The following is a 17,915-nucleotide window of genomic DNA, read 5'->3' on the forward strand; positions in this document are numbered from 1 at the left end:
AAACTTAAAATAATTTCTAATGCACCCTAGTACAATTTTTAATGTTTATTTATTATTTCTTAATAAATGTTGTTAGAATATTGGTCAGTAAAATTCATAAATTTTATAACATAATTGTTTGTTTTTTTTTTTTTTTATCTAAGAGCACATTTAACTGGTGCTACTATGTTCTCTCCAAATTATTGCAAAAAAAAGTAAAAGAAAATAATAAAAAAAAACTGAGACACTACTTTGTTCTCTTACAAAGTTTAACATAATTGCTTATAACAGCAATTGTATCTCCACTGTGTTCTAAACTTTTTACAAGAGCTTTAAAAAATTTACAAAATGAGTAATAAACTACCCCATTTTTTTTACAAGACATAATACGTTTTCTAAAATCAGCAATTGTTCAAAGACATTGTACATTTTGTAAATACCCACCAATTACAGGATTATGAATGCACGTACCTGCCCGCCCCGTTAAATGCCTGTGTGAGAGAGAGTTTTGGCGCTTATAAGTATCGAGTGCCCAGCAAAAATTCATCACAGTAGCGATGGGAGAAGAAGAAGCCGTTGAATCCGAATCTAATGTAGCCAACGCCAAAGAAGACTACTCCTCACCGGTGCTTCGGTTCAACGTTCCTCCTCATAGAACCTACCACTTCCACAACCAGTTCATCACTCCCTCCAACCCTAACAATTTCCTCAAGGCCGTTAAATGGTACTCTCACTCTCACTCTCACTCTCTCAATCGTTTCCAAATTCAACTACTTCTCACTCTCTGCTTTTCTCTTAGGTCACCCGATGGCTCCTCTTTCCTCACCTCTTCCGACGACAACACTCTCCGCCTCTTCACGCCGTAACCTTCTCTTTTCAACTTCCATTTCAAGCTTACTATACAACTTAATAATTCCACACTATTTATTCACTTTGCACTTTACAGACCGGCTAGTGAATGTGACATTCCTGTTGCTGCTTCCAACGACGGTAAGCATTGTGTTTTTAATGCGTTTAACTGCCAAATGAAATTCGATTATTTCAGCGAAGAGGAGTTGCGTTGCGAGTTCATTGTTTGTTTCCTGCAGAATCAGATTCCTTTGCTGCAAATGTAGTCATGAGTGAAGGAGAGTCTATACACGATTTCTGTTGGTATCCTTACATGTCTTCGTCAGGTATTTCTTTTGTCTGAGATTTTGTCTATTTTTAAAAAAATATTTCTCTGCTTCTTCAACTTGTCTATGTTAATGAATATTTCAGATCTTGTGACCAATGTTTTCGCGACTACGACTCGTGACCATCCAATACATCTATGGGATGCTACCTCAGGCCAGGTACTTTCGTTATTATGCTTTTCTGATTTGTGCTTAAAGTGTTTGACATGCGTAACGCCCTTGCCTAGAAGGATTTAGGAAAGTGTCAAAGTTTGGAATTCAATATTATTTATTTCAAAATTGAAATCAGGAGTAGAATGTTGAGTTGAGAGAGATTTGCCGCATCGGTTGAATTCAATATTATTTATCTCTCTTAGTGTTTGTTCTTTGTGGGTTTAACTGTTACTCCTGAGTACTTAGCAGCCTTGAAAATGCGTTGTAGCACATTACGGTTTATGTATTGCTATTGTGGTTTCTGACTGATGCTTCTAATGAAACTTGCAGTTGCGTTGCACATATCGGGCATATGATGCTATGGATGAAATTACTGCTGCTTTTTCAATTGCTTTCAATCCTGCAGGGACTAAGTAAGCAACGCGTTTTTTTCAAGGATCAGTAGTTGCCATCTTGTAGATGCATTTTGCAATTTTTATATGACAACTTGTATTTCATGCTCACGAGTTCCCTTTTTTTCCCCCTTAAAGTTTTCATAAACCTTTCTTTAGAACATTTAAATATATTGTCATCCCTAGGATTATTATGTTCAAATTGCTGTTGGCAAATACATATATACCTTCCTTTTAAGTGAGGTAACAAAGTTAAAATATTTGAAGATATGTCATGCTCAGGCACATTCTTTAGATTGCTATTTGATTGTCTGAGTCCACATTGACTCTTCCTTTTTTAAAAAAATGTGGTATGATTTTTGGCGGACTTTATTTGGATTATTTGTCTTGACTTTATTTACAAAATTTATTAATAGACGATGAACATTAAACTCTTGCCTTATCTTGCAGGATATTTGCTGGATACAACAAATGTATTAGGATGTTTGATTTACATCGCCCTGGTAGAGATTTTGAATTGTATTCAACAGTAAAAGATAAAAAAGAAGGCCAAACAGGTAATTTTTTTTCCCAGTCAGGGCTATTTCTTTCGGGGTGTGTGTGTGTGTGTGGCAATAATGGCTATAATAGAATGTCTCAGAAAATTCTCTAACTCAAACAGTTCATATAATTCAGTCTATACTAATGCAGGTATTATATCTGCAATGGCTTTTTCTCCATTTCATTCTGGGATGCTAGCTTTGGGTTCTTACAATCAAACTACTGCTATTTATAGGGAAGACAACATGGAGCTCTTGTACGTGTTGCATGGTCAAGAAGGTGGAATTACACATGTAAGTTAGGAATTAGGATTACTTGTAAGTAATTGATAATTATAAAATTGAGAAAAGAGCCTAAAATTTTCCCTCCTTCAGGTCCAGTTTTCCAGGGATGGAAATTATTTATATACTGGAGGTCGGAAGGTAAGGTTTGCACATTTCTTTCTCCAGGACTGGAGTTTGGACAGCTCTATTGGTCATATTCTTATTACACATCGAATTGTTACTTCAAGTTCAATTTCTAACATTCATTATTTCTTGAAGGACCCTTATATTCTCTGCTGGGATGTGCGCAAAGCTGTTGACTGTGTCTACAAGTACTATACTGACTGCATTTTCTCTATAAATAGTGTCAATTTATGAATTAAAAAAAATTATGCATACAAATGTTTGGGAAAGCTTCAATTATGTAAAACAATTTTTTTCCAAGAGCTCTCTTAGTGAGCTGCAAAAAAGGTATTATTTCCCAAAAACAAGTTAATCCAAACATCCATTTAATATGAAGTATACTTTCTAATTAAACGAAACTGAGCTCTAAAAGCTCTCTCAGGAAACTGCAAAATGAAAATGATTATTTCTCCAAAACAAGTTAATCGAACCTTGCATTTTATATGAAGGGTACATTTGGAGGACTGCTTATTTAAGCACTTATAAGTTCTTTTTAAAACAATGCCTTATGTCTTAAATTTAACGATGAAATTTATTAGGATAAGCCAAAAACAATTTATTTTGATAAGATATACCAAAAAGCTTGTCCAAATAAGTTGAATGAGTCATAATCTATTTTTTTAAGTTGTTCATAAGCTCTTCCAAATAGGCCCTATACTTCCCAATAAACAAATCTGAGGCAAAGTTGTGATTCAAGAGAATAATGAAAGTACAACCTACTCTATAGTACTGCCCTGAAAATAAAGGGTTGGATTTCCTTATTGAAATTGTCATAGACTTCCCATTTTTTAACACTCAGAGAGAGCACATATATGCCTCTAAAATGAGGCCGATTACTTTGGGTAGCTGCTACCAAGTAGAGCATGTGAATTTCAAAGCTAAATTCCCATATTACTTTCTAACTGTTTATGTGTGTGCTATAGTCAATTCAAAGGTCTTCCTTTTTTCCATGGTTCAATTACTGTTTGTTAATATATGGGTTTGTATTTTTCCATTCTTATGAAACCTTGACTGATTCCAACTACATTGTTTGTATTTTATTAAGGCACACTTGTACTGTTTATTCCTTGGAAGCTGAATGGATGCATGTTTGCACATTGTTACCAGGCTATACAGGTCATCAGAAAACACCAATCAGCGGATATTGTTTGATGTTGACCCTTCTGGACAGCATCTTGGTACAGGTGGCCAGGTATCTTCTTCCTTGACCATCTCTATTGTCTAGCAATGTCAATAATAGTCAATTAATATCTAGTTTATGTTTATAAATGGTTGCTATTGCATTTTTGGCTTCAGGATGGTTTAGTACATATATATAATCTTCAAACTGGGCAGTGGGTGTCAAGTTTTGAGGCTGCTTTAGGTACTCAACTCTTGTACCCTTAGAAGATGCTGATGGCTATATTTTGTCTCAATCTTGACTTTGGTCTCATTTTTAGTATCACTCATATCATATCTATTAATTTCTTAAAGTATTCTTCGTTATTCAGAACAACATCTGCAATGTATTCATTCTCATTGTCTGTTTCTTTAGTTCTTCAAATTATGTCTTACTTCATCTTCCATTCTTTCACTATTGTTTGAAGGCCATAGTTTAACTGTCTAAGCTTTAATAGTATTGTAAATGCAATCATATATCGGACACCATCCCAATGGCCACTCCACTGTGGTTTCTGTCGACTTAGCTTGTCCCATAATTTTGATAATATCCTCATTTTTTACAGTTAGCTTTTCCATAGTGTGCTTGTCTTGTGAGACCCATTTTACAGTAAAATGAATTTTATGTTAGAGAGATGGTAATGGTATTTGCATGTACGGATTTTGTGTGCCTAGACCGAATTTCCAAATTTCATGTACCATTTCTTGTTCTCTACATATGTTTATCCTACATTCTGCATCCTCTTCCTCCTCTGATTTTCAGATTCTGATCATTTACTAAATGTTAGTGCCCCGAAATATAAAGAATTATGACGTGTTTATATTTGCCACTGTACTCTTGACATATAGTACATATATCAAAGCCCTTTGTTCTTCACGTTTCTTTCCTTCCATAATGAACTTTATTTTTTGTACTATGCTATCGTGCATTAATGATCAGCTAACTGCATTAAATTTTCTGTGTACATGTCATTTTGTAAATTTTATAAGCTTTCTTTTGTTCTTTTGTGCAGACTCTGTTAATGGCTTCTCGTTCCATCCATTTCTGCCCTGTGCTGTGTCATCTTCAGGTCACCGAAGATTTGTGATTCCAGATGATGGCAAGGAAGATTTGTGTTTAAGTGGTATCATTGAAAACAGACATACAGCCCCCCCTGTTTTTTTTTTATTTCATCATTGTTGAGGTTCATTATTGGTGTGATTTTACATAAATTTAATACTTATGACCTAATTATATTATCTATCAACTGTATGTTTCAGGATATTCCAAAAAACATTATATATTCTGTGCTACTTAAAGCAGTTTTACTGGTTTTCATTAATAATTTTGTTTGTGTTTAAATATAGGTCGTGAAAACTGTGTCTCGGTGTGGACTTTCTGCTCTGATTCAATGATGGAGATAGATTTGAATAATGATGGCAGTTTCAATAATCGATCTGAAAGTGGTGTCTTGGACTGAAATTCCCTAATTTTTTTGCAGCCACCTTGTACCGATCAGGTAAAACAAGTTTGTTTTATAGCTCATTATCAAAATGGTTCACTTTAATTTTTCCTCGTTTGATAAAAGAAAACCAAGCAAAGTTTTGCGCATATATTTTATACAAGTAAATTTCTAAGTGGAGTAAGGATTTGGATTTATTGCTTGTTATTTTGTTGTTGAGATATTTGCTACTGTTTTTAACTCGCCAGTCTAGTTTCAACCCTCAACCTGGCCGGCAATATGTTTTCTTACCATTTTGAGAACCGTTCTTTCTTGGTAAAAAAAAAATGGTTCTTTCTTTAGCAGTCACGTGAAAATTGTCTTTATATACTTGAGATTTTATGTGGTTTTCGATTATTATATACACCAACAAAGAACAGTGGTGGACTTCGGTCAATATTTTAAAAATGGTGGACTCAACTAGATGATATAGGCGTGAAAGTACGCTATTGAGCTTGAGCACCCTCTCAAGGACAACTAGGATCGCTTTAAAAGCATCTCACTGTAACAAGCTAATATCTCAATATTGATGGTATTATACTTAGGTTTGAATTAATGGAATTTAACTTAAAAGTGCTAAAAGGAATTTAATCCAGTAACTAGCCTTTTATTTGTGCACTGCATCTTTTATGCTGACAAAAATCTCGTAAATTCCAGGTCACATGCCATTATTGTTGAAATCTAAAGGAAAGTCAAAGAATAATATGATGAGTCAAGGCATAATGATTTCCTTAATATGTTCTTTAATATATCTGTCTCGTTATTTATGACCGTTCTATGCACACAAGGATAAAGAAGTTAATTCCGAATATATGCTATTGAACAGGTTAACTCAACAAAGCGATTTTGCGGAAGTTTTAGGGAAGTGTTTGGCAAAATTCTGGCAAGTTCGTGATCAAGGTGGTGTGTTTTTTGTTCCTAGGACAATTCTTTTCTAAGGCTCGCTAGGCTTGTGAGCCGTGTGTGTGCACATCGCATTCTATACGTGAGAAATTGTAAAATCGTTGGGAACTGGTCCTCCATTATATTAATTTCTTGAATTTATAATGTCTATTTTATTATATTCTATTTTCATGTTACAGTTTTTAAACATTGTTATTCATTAAAATGCTTTAAAAATTTTAAATGAAAACACTTCAATCTTGCCACCTCTATTATGAATTATTCATTGACTGAATAGTTAAAATTGAAAGGATAATATTCGAAGTTCAATTTGTAACCCGTTTAACTTCATTAATTATTTTGTAGTTTCCAAATAATAAAAAAGAAGCACCCTTCTAAAACTTTTGAACGATGGTGATCTTCTTGTTTGTCTCATACTATTTAATTCCAAATTGCTTTTAATGAATCACTCTGGCCTTCTCAAAACGCTTCAGTACCATAGAAGAAGAAAAAGAATGGAAAGCAACAACAAAGGAAAAATAAAAGAAAGGAATGAAAACATGTGGAGGATGTATTGCTTATGTTGTTTGATATTATCTATTAGGAAAAATAAAGGAGTTTAATTATATCATGTAAATCTAGCTTATCGCTTTCATTATCATTATTTTTAATTTTATTATTTAAAAGTTAATATTTATAAAAAAATATTAAATTTTAGTTTTTTTTCTCTCTCCTTTTTTATAGGTCACCCTAACTGGCTAGCAGCAAATTTTAAAACACCATTCAACAATTTAATTTAATTAAAATTTCATTTTAGTCCTTAAAATAATAAATATATGATATTTTAATTTTTAAAGTTTTAAAAATATTATATCAGCTTCTAACTTTCATTTTTATTGAAATTTTAGTTCTTATAATAATAAGAAAATGCTGACAGCCCTAATTACACAAATATTCTTTTTCTCTTTCCACGACATTCTTCCTAGCTTCTTTCAACTGTTGAGTTCTGTGTTTGTGTCTAGCCTCTTCTTGTGTTGATGCATTTTGAATGATTATGAATAGCAATAGAAGGCCTCTTATTAGTTCGTCTTGCTCTGCTGTAGAAATGGTAGTCGCCGATGCGTTGAATAGTTGGAGACTCATCATGTTGACATTCTAGTGTGTAACTCCCTCGAGAACAAGTTGTGGTAGAACTTAATTTGGTTCACGCACTTCAAGCTTCCCAAACTCAAGTGCTACACTGTCATAGTTTATTCCGCTTAGAACGTGGTCTTTGAGATCGTTAAGGAGTAGGATTTAGGTAAGCCGTTGTATCGGTAGTGGATCCTCTTAAACTGGTGGTGGCGCTTTTTGGGAGGAGAGCGATAGGAGGTAGAGAGAGAGAGAGAGAGAGAGAGAGAGAGGGAAGGTAATGTTACAAAAGTTGGTGAAAGAGGAGAGAGTGAGCACATTTGTACATGGTAGAGACCTTTCCAAAATAACATAATATTTTTTAGAAACTTTTTTTAAAATATTAACTTTTAAATAATAAAATATTAAAAATGATAACAACATTATAATAATAAATTAAAATTTTATTTTAACATATAACTTAATAAAATTTAATTAACAGTAAAAACTAATTTATTTATTTAAAAATATAAAAAAATAAAGTTTAATAAAATAAAAATTTAGAGATTAATTTTAAAAATTTTACTTTATAAGGTCTAAAAATATAATTAAGTTTAAAACTATTAAACTAACATTTCTAATATTTTTTTTCTTTAAGTGAACATAATATTTTTTGAAACAAACATTTGTTTTATTTATATACTTTTTAAAGTATCATGTTTCTATAAATAATAATTTAATCTAAAAAACTTGTAAATCTTTTTTGCCTTTAAATATTGTTTGATTTTATTTTTATATACATCATTTAAAATCAACATATATTTTATACATTTCACTGTATATTATGGAGAAAATTAAAAAAATTATATCTATTTTAATAAATTTTATTATAAATCAACAACTACATACTTTTCACTGTTTGATAGTAATAATAGATTTATAAATAAATTTAATTAAGTATTTGATTCTTACCAAAGTAACAGAATTTGAATTTAATTTTTATAAAATATTTTATTAAAATGTAATTTTTATTTTTATTACAGGAATTATATATTATTTTATTAACGGATTAGATATGCATTTAAATTAGATAACTTGTAAATTTTACATGTTTAAATATTATAATTTTATTATTATATTGTTAATATTTTTTATAATTAATAAATTTTAATTATTTATCATTTAAATTATCATTAGATATATGCCATTGATTTAAATTAATCTATTCTTTATATCTATATTTTTTTGGTGACCTATATTTATCTTCATAAGATATTCTATTTTAATTTTTCATGTTATTCTTTATTAAGATATTTATTAAGCATCTATCAAATTTGCTCGACAGAGTTTTATTCAATTAATTTTAGTATATAATATCTATTAGGTTGTCTTTATATACAATTTTGTTTTAAAGTTCCAAACACTTATTTTTAAGTAAATCTAAACTAAGGAATGATAGTCTATAATATAGATAAATTTTATCTGATTTCATATATATTTTTAATAAAACTATTTTTAAAATATTTTTTAATTAAAATTTTTTAGTTTGGACCACATGTATTTATACGGCTGCATTAATTAAAATTCAAAACTGAGACTACAAATTAAGTTAAAACATGTTTTGTGGTTATTTAATTTAAACCTTATTTTCAATATATTTTTTATATTCTTAAGACATGAGTTAATAATGTCATACAATTTTTTAAACAGAAAGAGAAATTTCTATGAAACTAATTGCTAAAATTTATTTTTCTTCCATTAAGATGCTAAAATAGCTTCTTAATTTTCACAACTTGACTTTGACATTTAGCATAAGAATTTAAACTATAAACTAATGACATTTATTCATGATAAACCATCCTTAAATGATTTAGAAAAGCATATTATAGAACATAGTTTATTTTTTTTTATAAAATTAAGAAGATTACATAGTATTGATTAATTTTATAATTAGCATATATTTGAGGGAGTATTTTGATGAAAATTAATAATAACTAGTGAATACTTTTTTGAAAGAATAACATAGACTTAATAATGAAAAATAAATTAAATGCAGTTTTGATAATTAATAAAGTTTTCATTATTTTTCTTGGATCGTTGAGACTACCCTCATCCACTTAGACGTAATTATGGCAGTTTTTCTACACTTAATTTATAATTAAGTACCTAATTTACTTAATAAAAAAAGGGTAGAAAAGAACAGGAATATAAAAAGAAACGAAGCAAGTGGATAAGTCCGCCAATAGAACAGCAATAACAACAAGCCGCCTACTTAGAAAAATCGGTCAAAACACCAAACTCTGTTAAGTGGGCTCCATTTCCGTTTACCCACTTTTCACCGTCCATCAAGCCATCTCACACGTGTAATTTAACAGGCTGTGATCCACTGCGGTTAAGTCCACAGTATCCGCAGCCCGCGTAGCTCCAGAAATTTCCAGCAAAGCCGCCCAAGTATTACCCACTCGTCTCTCTATCCTCTCCCGCGTTGCCACGTGTCTGTCCTGTTCAACGGCTAGTTTTAGGCTAATTTTAACCGCCAGAGAAAAAGAGAGGCAACATAAAGGTTATTTGATATTTCCTTAGAAGTTTCCTGTAATTTCCTCACGCGGTATGTGGTATTATTTAATAAGAAGAAATGGTAATAATAATAATAAATTATAAACTTTTTTAATTTCGGATAGTCGTATATAAACGAGGTCGTTTACCCCATTTGTTACCAAAATTTTAAACAGCCACGTAGTTGCGTTTCTATTTTTGTTGTTCTCTCTGCAACATCACCCAGCACAAACAGAAATCATCCTAAAACTAGGTTAGTTATTTTCCCTAATTTTCTTTTCGCTGTTTCCGAATCGGCCCACAAAGTTTTTTTTTTTTTTTAAAATAAATTCATACCATTTTTCTCCTCTGTGATACCAATTGTTGATTTATTTATTTATTTATTTTGTTTTGGTATTTGCAGATTTGTAGAGAAACGGTTGTTATCTGTGAAGCTTGGAGTGTGGTAGTATTTAGGTCAATTGGAAATTATGGCTTTAGGGTTTGAGGGTTATAGTTATACACGAGCACTGGGAAGGAAGAGGGTTGTGGTTTCCAACAATGGAGAATCTTCTTCGCTCGATTCCAATTCGGCGATGACTCCTTTGAAGAGAATGTGCAGTGGTAGAATCAATTTCAACTCTGAGAGGTCTCGCCTTGAAGCCCTTCCTCTCGACATTCTGGTGAGTATGCCCAATTTCAAGCTTGGATTTTGACCCTCGTTGACCTTTCATCTCTAATTCCGTAATCGGTATTTTAAAATTTATTTATTTATATTTTTTATTTGGCTGAATTGCAGATACGGGTGTTGTGTGGTGTGGACCATGAAGATTTGGGGCAGCTTGTTCAAGTTTCGAGAGCTATTAGAGAAGCAGTGAGTTTTCGACTATCATTCATCATTCAGTGTGATTCATTTGTCTCAATTGCTTTTTCTAATTTGGTAACCGTTGGGTTTTGCTATTGCAGACTGAGATTGCAAGGCGGTTACACTTTGAGTATAGCACGCCAAAGAAGAAAACTTTTGCTCTTCGTTCACCATTTGGTGTGGAGGGTGCTGGTGGTGGGTTTGAGGAAATTGAAGCTCCAAATGCACCATTGAGGAAATCTAAGTCAAGGCTGAGTGGTAAGAATCTGGCTGGCATCTCAGTGGCTTTGTTTGCTTCCAGTAATGAAGAACAGTGAGCACCTGATGATAGCACCAAAGAGTTTCTCTTGCATTGGAAAGTTTTTGTATATAGATAGTATCTGTTGTGTGTATACTGAATGGGTAGATTTCACACACCTAGGAATCTTTACCAGCCATATCTTCAAATCCTTCATTGAAGATTGCTTTGGCCTGTTTTGTAATCTTTCTGTACATCTGTAGGCAAAGAGAAAGTGGGAGAGATTCTTGTGATTTTGTTTGGAGGGAAACCCTAGGCCCTTCTAATCTGATAAATTTGAGTGTGCACAATCAATGTTGCATACTCTTTGTGCTTCTCTAATAAAATGAGTAAAGTTTCCACTATTATGATTTGATTAACTTTGTTCCTTAATATTTTTGTTTTACTTTGTTTCCTTTCTATATCTTTTGTAATCGATTCATTCTACTTTGATGGCCCTTGAAATATTTACAGAATGTTTATAATATAAATCTGGGGAATATTTCTCTTTTTGATAGAGAAATCGTTATCAGTAGCTAACAGTACCCCACTAGCGACCATAAAGTGGAGGGAAGCAATTAGACATATCATCTTCATCGTGGTCCACCAAAATTTGAGGGAAATTTGGATTTAGATACTTTAGCCTGTTTGAACATCTGTGGAACTAGGAAGACTAGAATACTATGCCTTTTCTTTTGGTTGAATATCTTGGCAATACCAATTGAACATCTTCACTTGGAACCGAGGTTTTCATACCTGTGTGGGCCAATGGTTAAAAAAACACTCTCAAATTTGTGAATGACTAATTGATGTATTTTCAAGTAAGGTCAAGTTTATATCTAAATAATAGTTGATCTTTATGACTTCAATTTGGTTCCCACTTGGAATTGTGGTAAGCCTTGATCTGAATTACCGCATTAATTTAATTAGTCAGAATCACATTTTATTTTGAATTAGTTTTGACAGACGCCAATTCAGCTAGTAACAATTGTGTGTGTGTGTGTGTGTATATATTTGTGTATCAGAAGGAATATTCAGTGAAATTCAGTAACTCATGCGCAGTGCTGATCTTGTAAAATGTGACTTCATCATAGTTGATCTTCATCAATTAATTAACCCTGAAAAGAGAAATTGGGACCCACCCCACCACCTCCTCGCCACCCCCCCCCCCCACCCACCCAAAATGTAAATTTATTACTTGTCACGTAGTTATGTCTAACTTTGTGTACTTTATACTGTTATCACAACAGGTTTTTGCAGCGACAATTCAATTCTTTCTTAATCTCTTCCCATCATATCACCCACTTTATCATCCCTTTCTCTTTTCTTTCTATCTTTTTCTAATTTATTAAAATATCATTTCTCCCCTAACTTTCAATTATAGCAATAGCTTAATTGGCAAGTTTGTGAGTAAAATTCTGTGTACGTATCACTGTTCAATTAAAAAATGCTTTCACCCATTTTATTTTTTGGTATGAATGCAAGTCACGTAATAATTCTATAAGGTTTTAATATTTTGTTGTTATTTAAAAAAAATTGTAAGGTATTTTATACATTTTTAAACTTTAAGGTGTAATTTGGAATATAATTGATTGAAAAGTGCAAGCAATATACCTTTAATTTAAAAAAGAAAATGAAGAAAAAAGGTTAACTAATCGCCATATCAGTAAGCTGAGGAACCATCGAATTTTTCAGAAGTCAAACAAATATTAACATTTCAGGTTATCCACCCTACAGTTATACTGTAAGCAAGTATTTGTGATGCAAATAAACCCACCTAGAATGTGATGCAGGTTAAAGTGGATTAGTCTGTTTATCCACACACTTATGTGGGGCGAGCTACCTTATATACCTACCTCTAACTATAACCTTAGCTATATAATTAATTATATGCTCATGAAAACTAAACAAATTCCAGAATTGAAATTCTATATAAAAAGTTATTTAAGGCCCCTTTTATTGGAATAATAAAAGAACAAGATATAATAACTTTTTAGTTAAAATATATATTTAATTTTTCACAGACAAAATTTTGACACCTGTTTTTGTACTTCCAGCATAGATAATTTTAAATTGCTTTGTAATCATCAAATATCCTTATTTTTCTTATGAATGGTAGGATCAATGATTTCATCGATTTGTTAACTATCATGTTAGAAGTTTTTTTATTTGACACTTAACATGTTCTGTTAATATTTTCACGAACGTTTGAGAACTACAAGAGTAATATCTCTTTTAATTTAAATATTATTTTAACTCTTATGAGTTTTTTTATTTTAAAATATTATTTTAATTTAATAGTATTATAAAATAAATTCTTAAAATATTATTAAATAAAATCATCTTATAAATGTAAGCATATTTGTAATTATTTAATATTGAAAAATTATTAAATTAATTTGAGTAATGAATGATAGTAGTTACCTTATAAGTTTATTGTTGATAAAAAGTATTACCGTAATTAGCATTGTTAGTGCAATTAACTTGAATGTTAAAACGGAAAAAAAATTGGCTATTACATTTAACAAAAAATTATTGAAATTAATTATATATATAAAAAAAATAAAAAACTCACCATAAAATGTAAAAATAAAAAATTAATTAGAATTATACAAAAATAATCTTAAAAAAATTGAAAGAAACTCTAGTTATCATTTTATTAAAAGTAAAATATTGTTTCATGTAATATTCAAATTTAAATGATCATAATTTAAATGATTTTATTGATTAGTTTATTCTTTATTTAATAAGTGCATTAAAAATTAAAATATATTTAGAATAAAAAATTACACATATTTATAAAATTATTGTTTTATATTATGTATTATTAATTAATTTTTTTATAAAAATAAAAATAGAATATCGTATTAACAAAAAAATAATTTTTATTACATTATTTTTTTCATCTTTTAATATATCACTAAATAAGTCTTAATTTCCACCTATATAGTAAGAAGTTGATTATATATAAAAAAAAAATAGAAAAACTCACCATAAAATGTTGAAAAAAATTAGTTAAAATCATATAAAAATAACATCACAAAAATTGAACGAAACTCTCACATTATCATTTTTATCGAAAACAAAATCGTATCTTTACTTTAAATTATATTTAAATTTGAATGATAATGATTTAAGTAATTTTATTACTAATTTAATATATTCTTTAGTTAAAAATGTGTATTAAAAATTAAAATATATTTAAAATAAAAAAATCACACTCACAAAATTGTTATTTTATATTATATATTATTAAATATTTTTTTAGAAATAAAATAGAGTATAAATAAAAAGACAAATTTTTATTATTTTACTTTTTTATCTTTCGACGTATCACTGAAATAAGTTTAGAGTATCTTTACTTGTATAAGTAGTTTTCAAATAACTTTTAAAAAATTACTAATAATTTTTTTTATCATCTTAATTTATTTTTATAACCATGTTAATTTTCAAGAGTTATTTATGTAAGTAAATACATATTATTCTAAAAGTTATCTCCATTTATATTTAATCTTAATTTATTGAGTAAACATAAGATTACATAATTTTTAAGTGATATTATGTATTAACTATATTTTTTAGCTCTTTTTATACCTATTTTCCTATCACATTTCTTATTTATTTTGTTACAAGGTATTGAATAAAAAATAATTTTTTTAATAAAACATTGAATATTTAAAAAATTAAAATATTTAATATTGAATTTTTAGATTATTGAAAAACCATATAATAAACATATGAAATATTTTATTATTAATTTTAAACTCTTTTTAAATAAAGCCTTTTAGCCTATTCCAAAATTACACATTGATAGTTTGATATGGTAACGTAATCTTAGACTTAAAACTGAAACCTCCAAATATTACATATTTTGGCATCAAATTACAATCAATATTACAAATATGCTAAAAGTAAATGGCTTATTCACCGTAATTATCAAGAAAATCTAAAGGCATTTACCATATTCGTAATCAATGCTATAAATTTGGTAAACGTTAATGCCTTATTCACGGTAATTATGAAGAAAATCTCAAGATATTTTCCATATTCGTAATAAGTGCTATAAATATGCTAAAAGTTAATGACTACTTATTCACAGTAATTATCAAGAATAAAATCTCAAGAACTTTTCCATATTCTTTAGTTTCTGCCTTGATAATCCCACACACTCATAACCAACAATCATGGACACTACCACACCATTTTCATTTCTCATCTCAACTCTAGCCTTTGTACTTTCTCTTCTTGGGGCAACTTCAGATTCATCACCCGTTGAAAACTTTCTCCATTGTCTTTCAAACCATTCTCCACCTTCAGTTCCTACAATATCAAACATTATTTACACCCCAAGCAACTCCTCATTCTTATCTATTTTACACATGCACACACATAATAATAGATTTTCTGCGCCAACAGCACCAAAACCATTGGCTATTGTAACTCCTCTACACGAGTCTCATGTGCAAGGCACTATCACATGTGCCAAAAGCAATGGCATTCAGATTAGAATCCGAAGTGGTGGCCATGACTGTGAAGGCCTTTCCTATGTATCAGATGTGCCCTTTATTGTACTTGACATGTTTCATTTTGCGTCAGTTGATGTGGACATAGAAAAAGGAGCAGCATTGGTTCAAGCTGGAGCAACACTTGGTATGGTTTACTATCATATTGCAAACAAAAGTTCAGTTTATGCTTTCCCTGCTGGGGTGTGTCCCACTGTGGGTTCTGGGGGTCACTTTTCTGGTGGTGGCTATGGAAATCTGATGAGAAAATATGGTCTTACTGTGGATCATATAATTGATGCAAAGTTGGTTGATGTCAATGGTAATATACTTGACAGAAAGTCAATGGGGGAGGATCAATTTTGGGCTATAAGAGGGGGTGGTGGGGCTAGTTTTGGTGTCATTCTTTCATGGAGGATCAAGTTGGTTCCTGTAACTCCAAAAGTGACTGTATTCAAAGTGAGAAAAACACTGGAAGAAGGGGCAACTGATATTGTTTACAAATGGCAACTAATTGCGACAAAACTACATGAAGATATTTTCATAAGGGCTATGCATGAAGTGGTTGATGGTAATAAAAAAGGTAAAAAGATCGTTCAAGTTACTTTTGTAGGCATATACTTGGGACTGACTAATAATCTGTTGAGTTCGTTGAAAGAGAGCTTCCCTGAATTGGGTTTGATGCAAAGTGACTGCACTGAAATGCCATGGGTCAACTCCACTCTATATTGGGCCAATTATCCAATTGGGACCCCCATTGAGGCATTGCTTGATGTGCCCAAAGGGCCCATTTCATACAACTTCAAAACCATGTCGGACTATGTGAAGGAGCCCATTCCAAAAACTGCTCTTAAATCAATGTGGGAGTTTATGATTAAAAGTGAGAGTGTGAAGATGGAATGGAACCCTTATGGTGGGAAGATGCATGAGATTTCACCATCAGAAACTCCATTCCCTCACAGAGCAGGGAACTTGTTCTTGATTGAGTACTTGACATCTTGGGGGGAAGATGGGGTTCAGGCAACTAATCATTACTTGAATATTTCAATGTCCTTCTATGAATTTATGACCCCATATGTTTCACAATCGCCAAGGGAGGCATTTCAGAATTATAGGGACCTTAATATAGGTGCCAATCATCCAAGTAATACAACAAGAATGGACATTGCTGAGAGTTATGGGAGCAAGTATTTCCGAGGTAATTTTGAAAGATTAGTGAGAGTGAAATCCAGAGTAGATCCCGAGAACTTTTTCAGACATGAACAGAGTATACCACCTATTTCCCTTTAGTTGCAAATGATTGTTCAGTAATATGTTTCTCAAGTTATTTATTATATATAAATAAACCCTTTATTTATTTTTTCTTCCATTCACATTGACTTGTTATCCAATACTCTCCCTCAAATCTATTTACCTTAGTACATCAAGTTTGGCTCAATGATTTTAAAGGGTGCTATAATTATTTGTTTTAAAGCCTTGGTAACGAATGCTCTAACGACATTAGTTAAAGAAAAAAAGATTTTTTTAATAATAAATCATATTTAAAATAGTGGAATTATAATAATAATATTTTTCATAAAAACTTTTTATCTATAAAATTTTAGAATAATCATTTTGAAAATACTACACGTATCTAAAAATTAATTTTAAAGAAATATAAGTAAAGAATCAAAGGTAAAATGTGGAGTATATAAAATAATATTTAGGGATTTTTTGTTGTGAAAGTATTCATTGAAATACGTTGACTTTTACTTAATGTTGAAATTATCATCTATCATTTTTCTGTCCCTTGATAGATCAATAGTAAAGTTAGATGGTCATTCAAAGAGGAGGGTTTAAACTTGTCACATGAAAAAAAGCACAAGCCTTATTCCCTCTCCTAAAAAATTTAACGTTTATCGATGTTTAGTTTCATCTTATTTTAACAATTTTAAATATAAGTGAGAGTTTTTCTTATTTTTACTCTTAACTATATAAATTATTAATTTTAATAATTTAAATATAGTTATACATTATTCTCATAAAAATAAGTGAGAATATTTTTACTTGACATATTGGTTAATTTTGTTCTTACCACACATATTTTGTACATAAGGTAATGTATTTATTAAAATTAAAATTTAAAATTAATGCATTCTATAATACTCTCTTTTTATTTATTTATTATTTGATAAATTATTTTAGTATGGAGTAATATTAGAATATGTTTTGAATTGAATGGATGAGTGTTTAATATATTTCTGGTGCAGGAGTTCTCGTTCAGACTTACTTAAGTGAGAGTGAGAGTCTAAAATCACATAATTTCAAGATAATTTTACTCAAACGAGATGAGTCTCACTCAAGTGAGATAGGATAAACTTAATTCAACCGTTCTTAGACAAGAAGTGATCTTACTTAATTTGTTTCACTGACTATTTTGA

At 30.5% G+C, this 17,915-nt stretch overlaps 3 protein-coding genes across 8 annotated transcripts; all 3 read left to right on the forward strand.

The window, feature by feature from the left end:
- The first annotated feature begins 477 nt into the window (after positions 1-477).
- LOC113858484 (telomerase Cajal body protein 1) lies at positions 478-6,396 on the forward strand. 6 transcript variants are annotated; one of them, XM_027491162.1, is made up of 15 exons: positions 478-703; positions 779-841; positions 926-969; positions 1,068-1,154; positions 1,240-1,313; positions 1,638-1,720; positions 2,150-2,256; positions 2,390-2,532; positions 2,614-2,661; positions 2,782-2,834; positions 3,793-3,877; positions 3,982-4,048; positions 4,857-4,967; positions 5,191-5,342; positions 6,151-6,396. In XM_027491162.1, the coding sequence occupies exons 1-14, from the start codon at positions 537-539 to the stop codon at positions 5,301-5,303; spliced, it is 1,245 nt and encodes a 414-aa protein (XP_027346963.1). In that variant the 5' UTR covers positions 478-536; the 3' UTR covers positions 5,304-5,342; positions 6,151-6,396. The 6 variants fall into 6 exon arrangements, with proteins under 6 accessions (XP_027346963.1, XP_027346962.1, XP_027346966.1 ...); XM_027491161.1 differs by having other exon boundaries at positions 5,191-5,286; positions 6,225-6,331; XM_027491165.1 differs by having other exon boundaries at positions 4,914-4,967; positions 5,191-5,286; positions 6,225-6,331.
- Positions 6,397-10,031: 3,635 nt separating this feature from the next.
- On the forward strand, positions 10,032-11,370 carry LOC113859120 (F-box protein At1g61340-like). Its single transcript, XM_027491936.1, has 4 exons — positions 10,032-10,125; positions 10,276-10,534; positions 10,651-10,725; positions 10,818-11,370. Exons 2-4 carry the CDS (start codon positions 10,343-10,345, stop codon positions 11,031-11,033), a joined length of 483 nt encoding a protein of 160 aa, XP_027347737.1. The 5' UTR covers positions 10,032-10,125; positions 10,276-10,342; the 3' UTR covers positions 11,034-11,370.
- A 3,807-nt stretch (positions 11,371-15,177) lies between these two features.
- On the forward strand, positions 15,178-16,785 carry LOC113860124 (berberine bridge enzyme-like 4). Its single transcript, XM_027492777.1, has one exon. It carries the CDS (start codon positions 15,178-15,180, stop codon positions 16,783-16,785), a length of 1,608 nt encoding a protein of 535 aa, XP_027348578.1.
- The last annotated feature ends 1,130 nt before the right edge of the window (positions 16,786-17,915 follow it).

The sequence above is a fragment of the Abrus precatorius genome, unplaced genomic scaffold (genome assembly GCF_003935025.1).
Source record: "Abrus precatorius isolate BTA unplaced genomic scaffold, Abrus_2018 Scaffold2, whole genome shotgun sequence".
NCBI lineage: Eukaryota > Viridiplantae > Streptophyta > Magnoliopsida > Fabales > Fabaceae > Abrus > Abrus precatorius.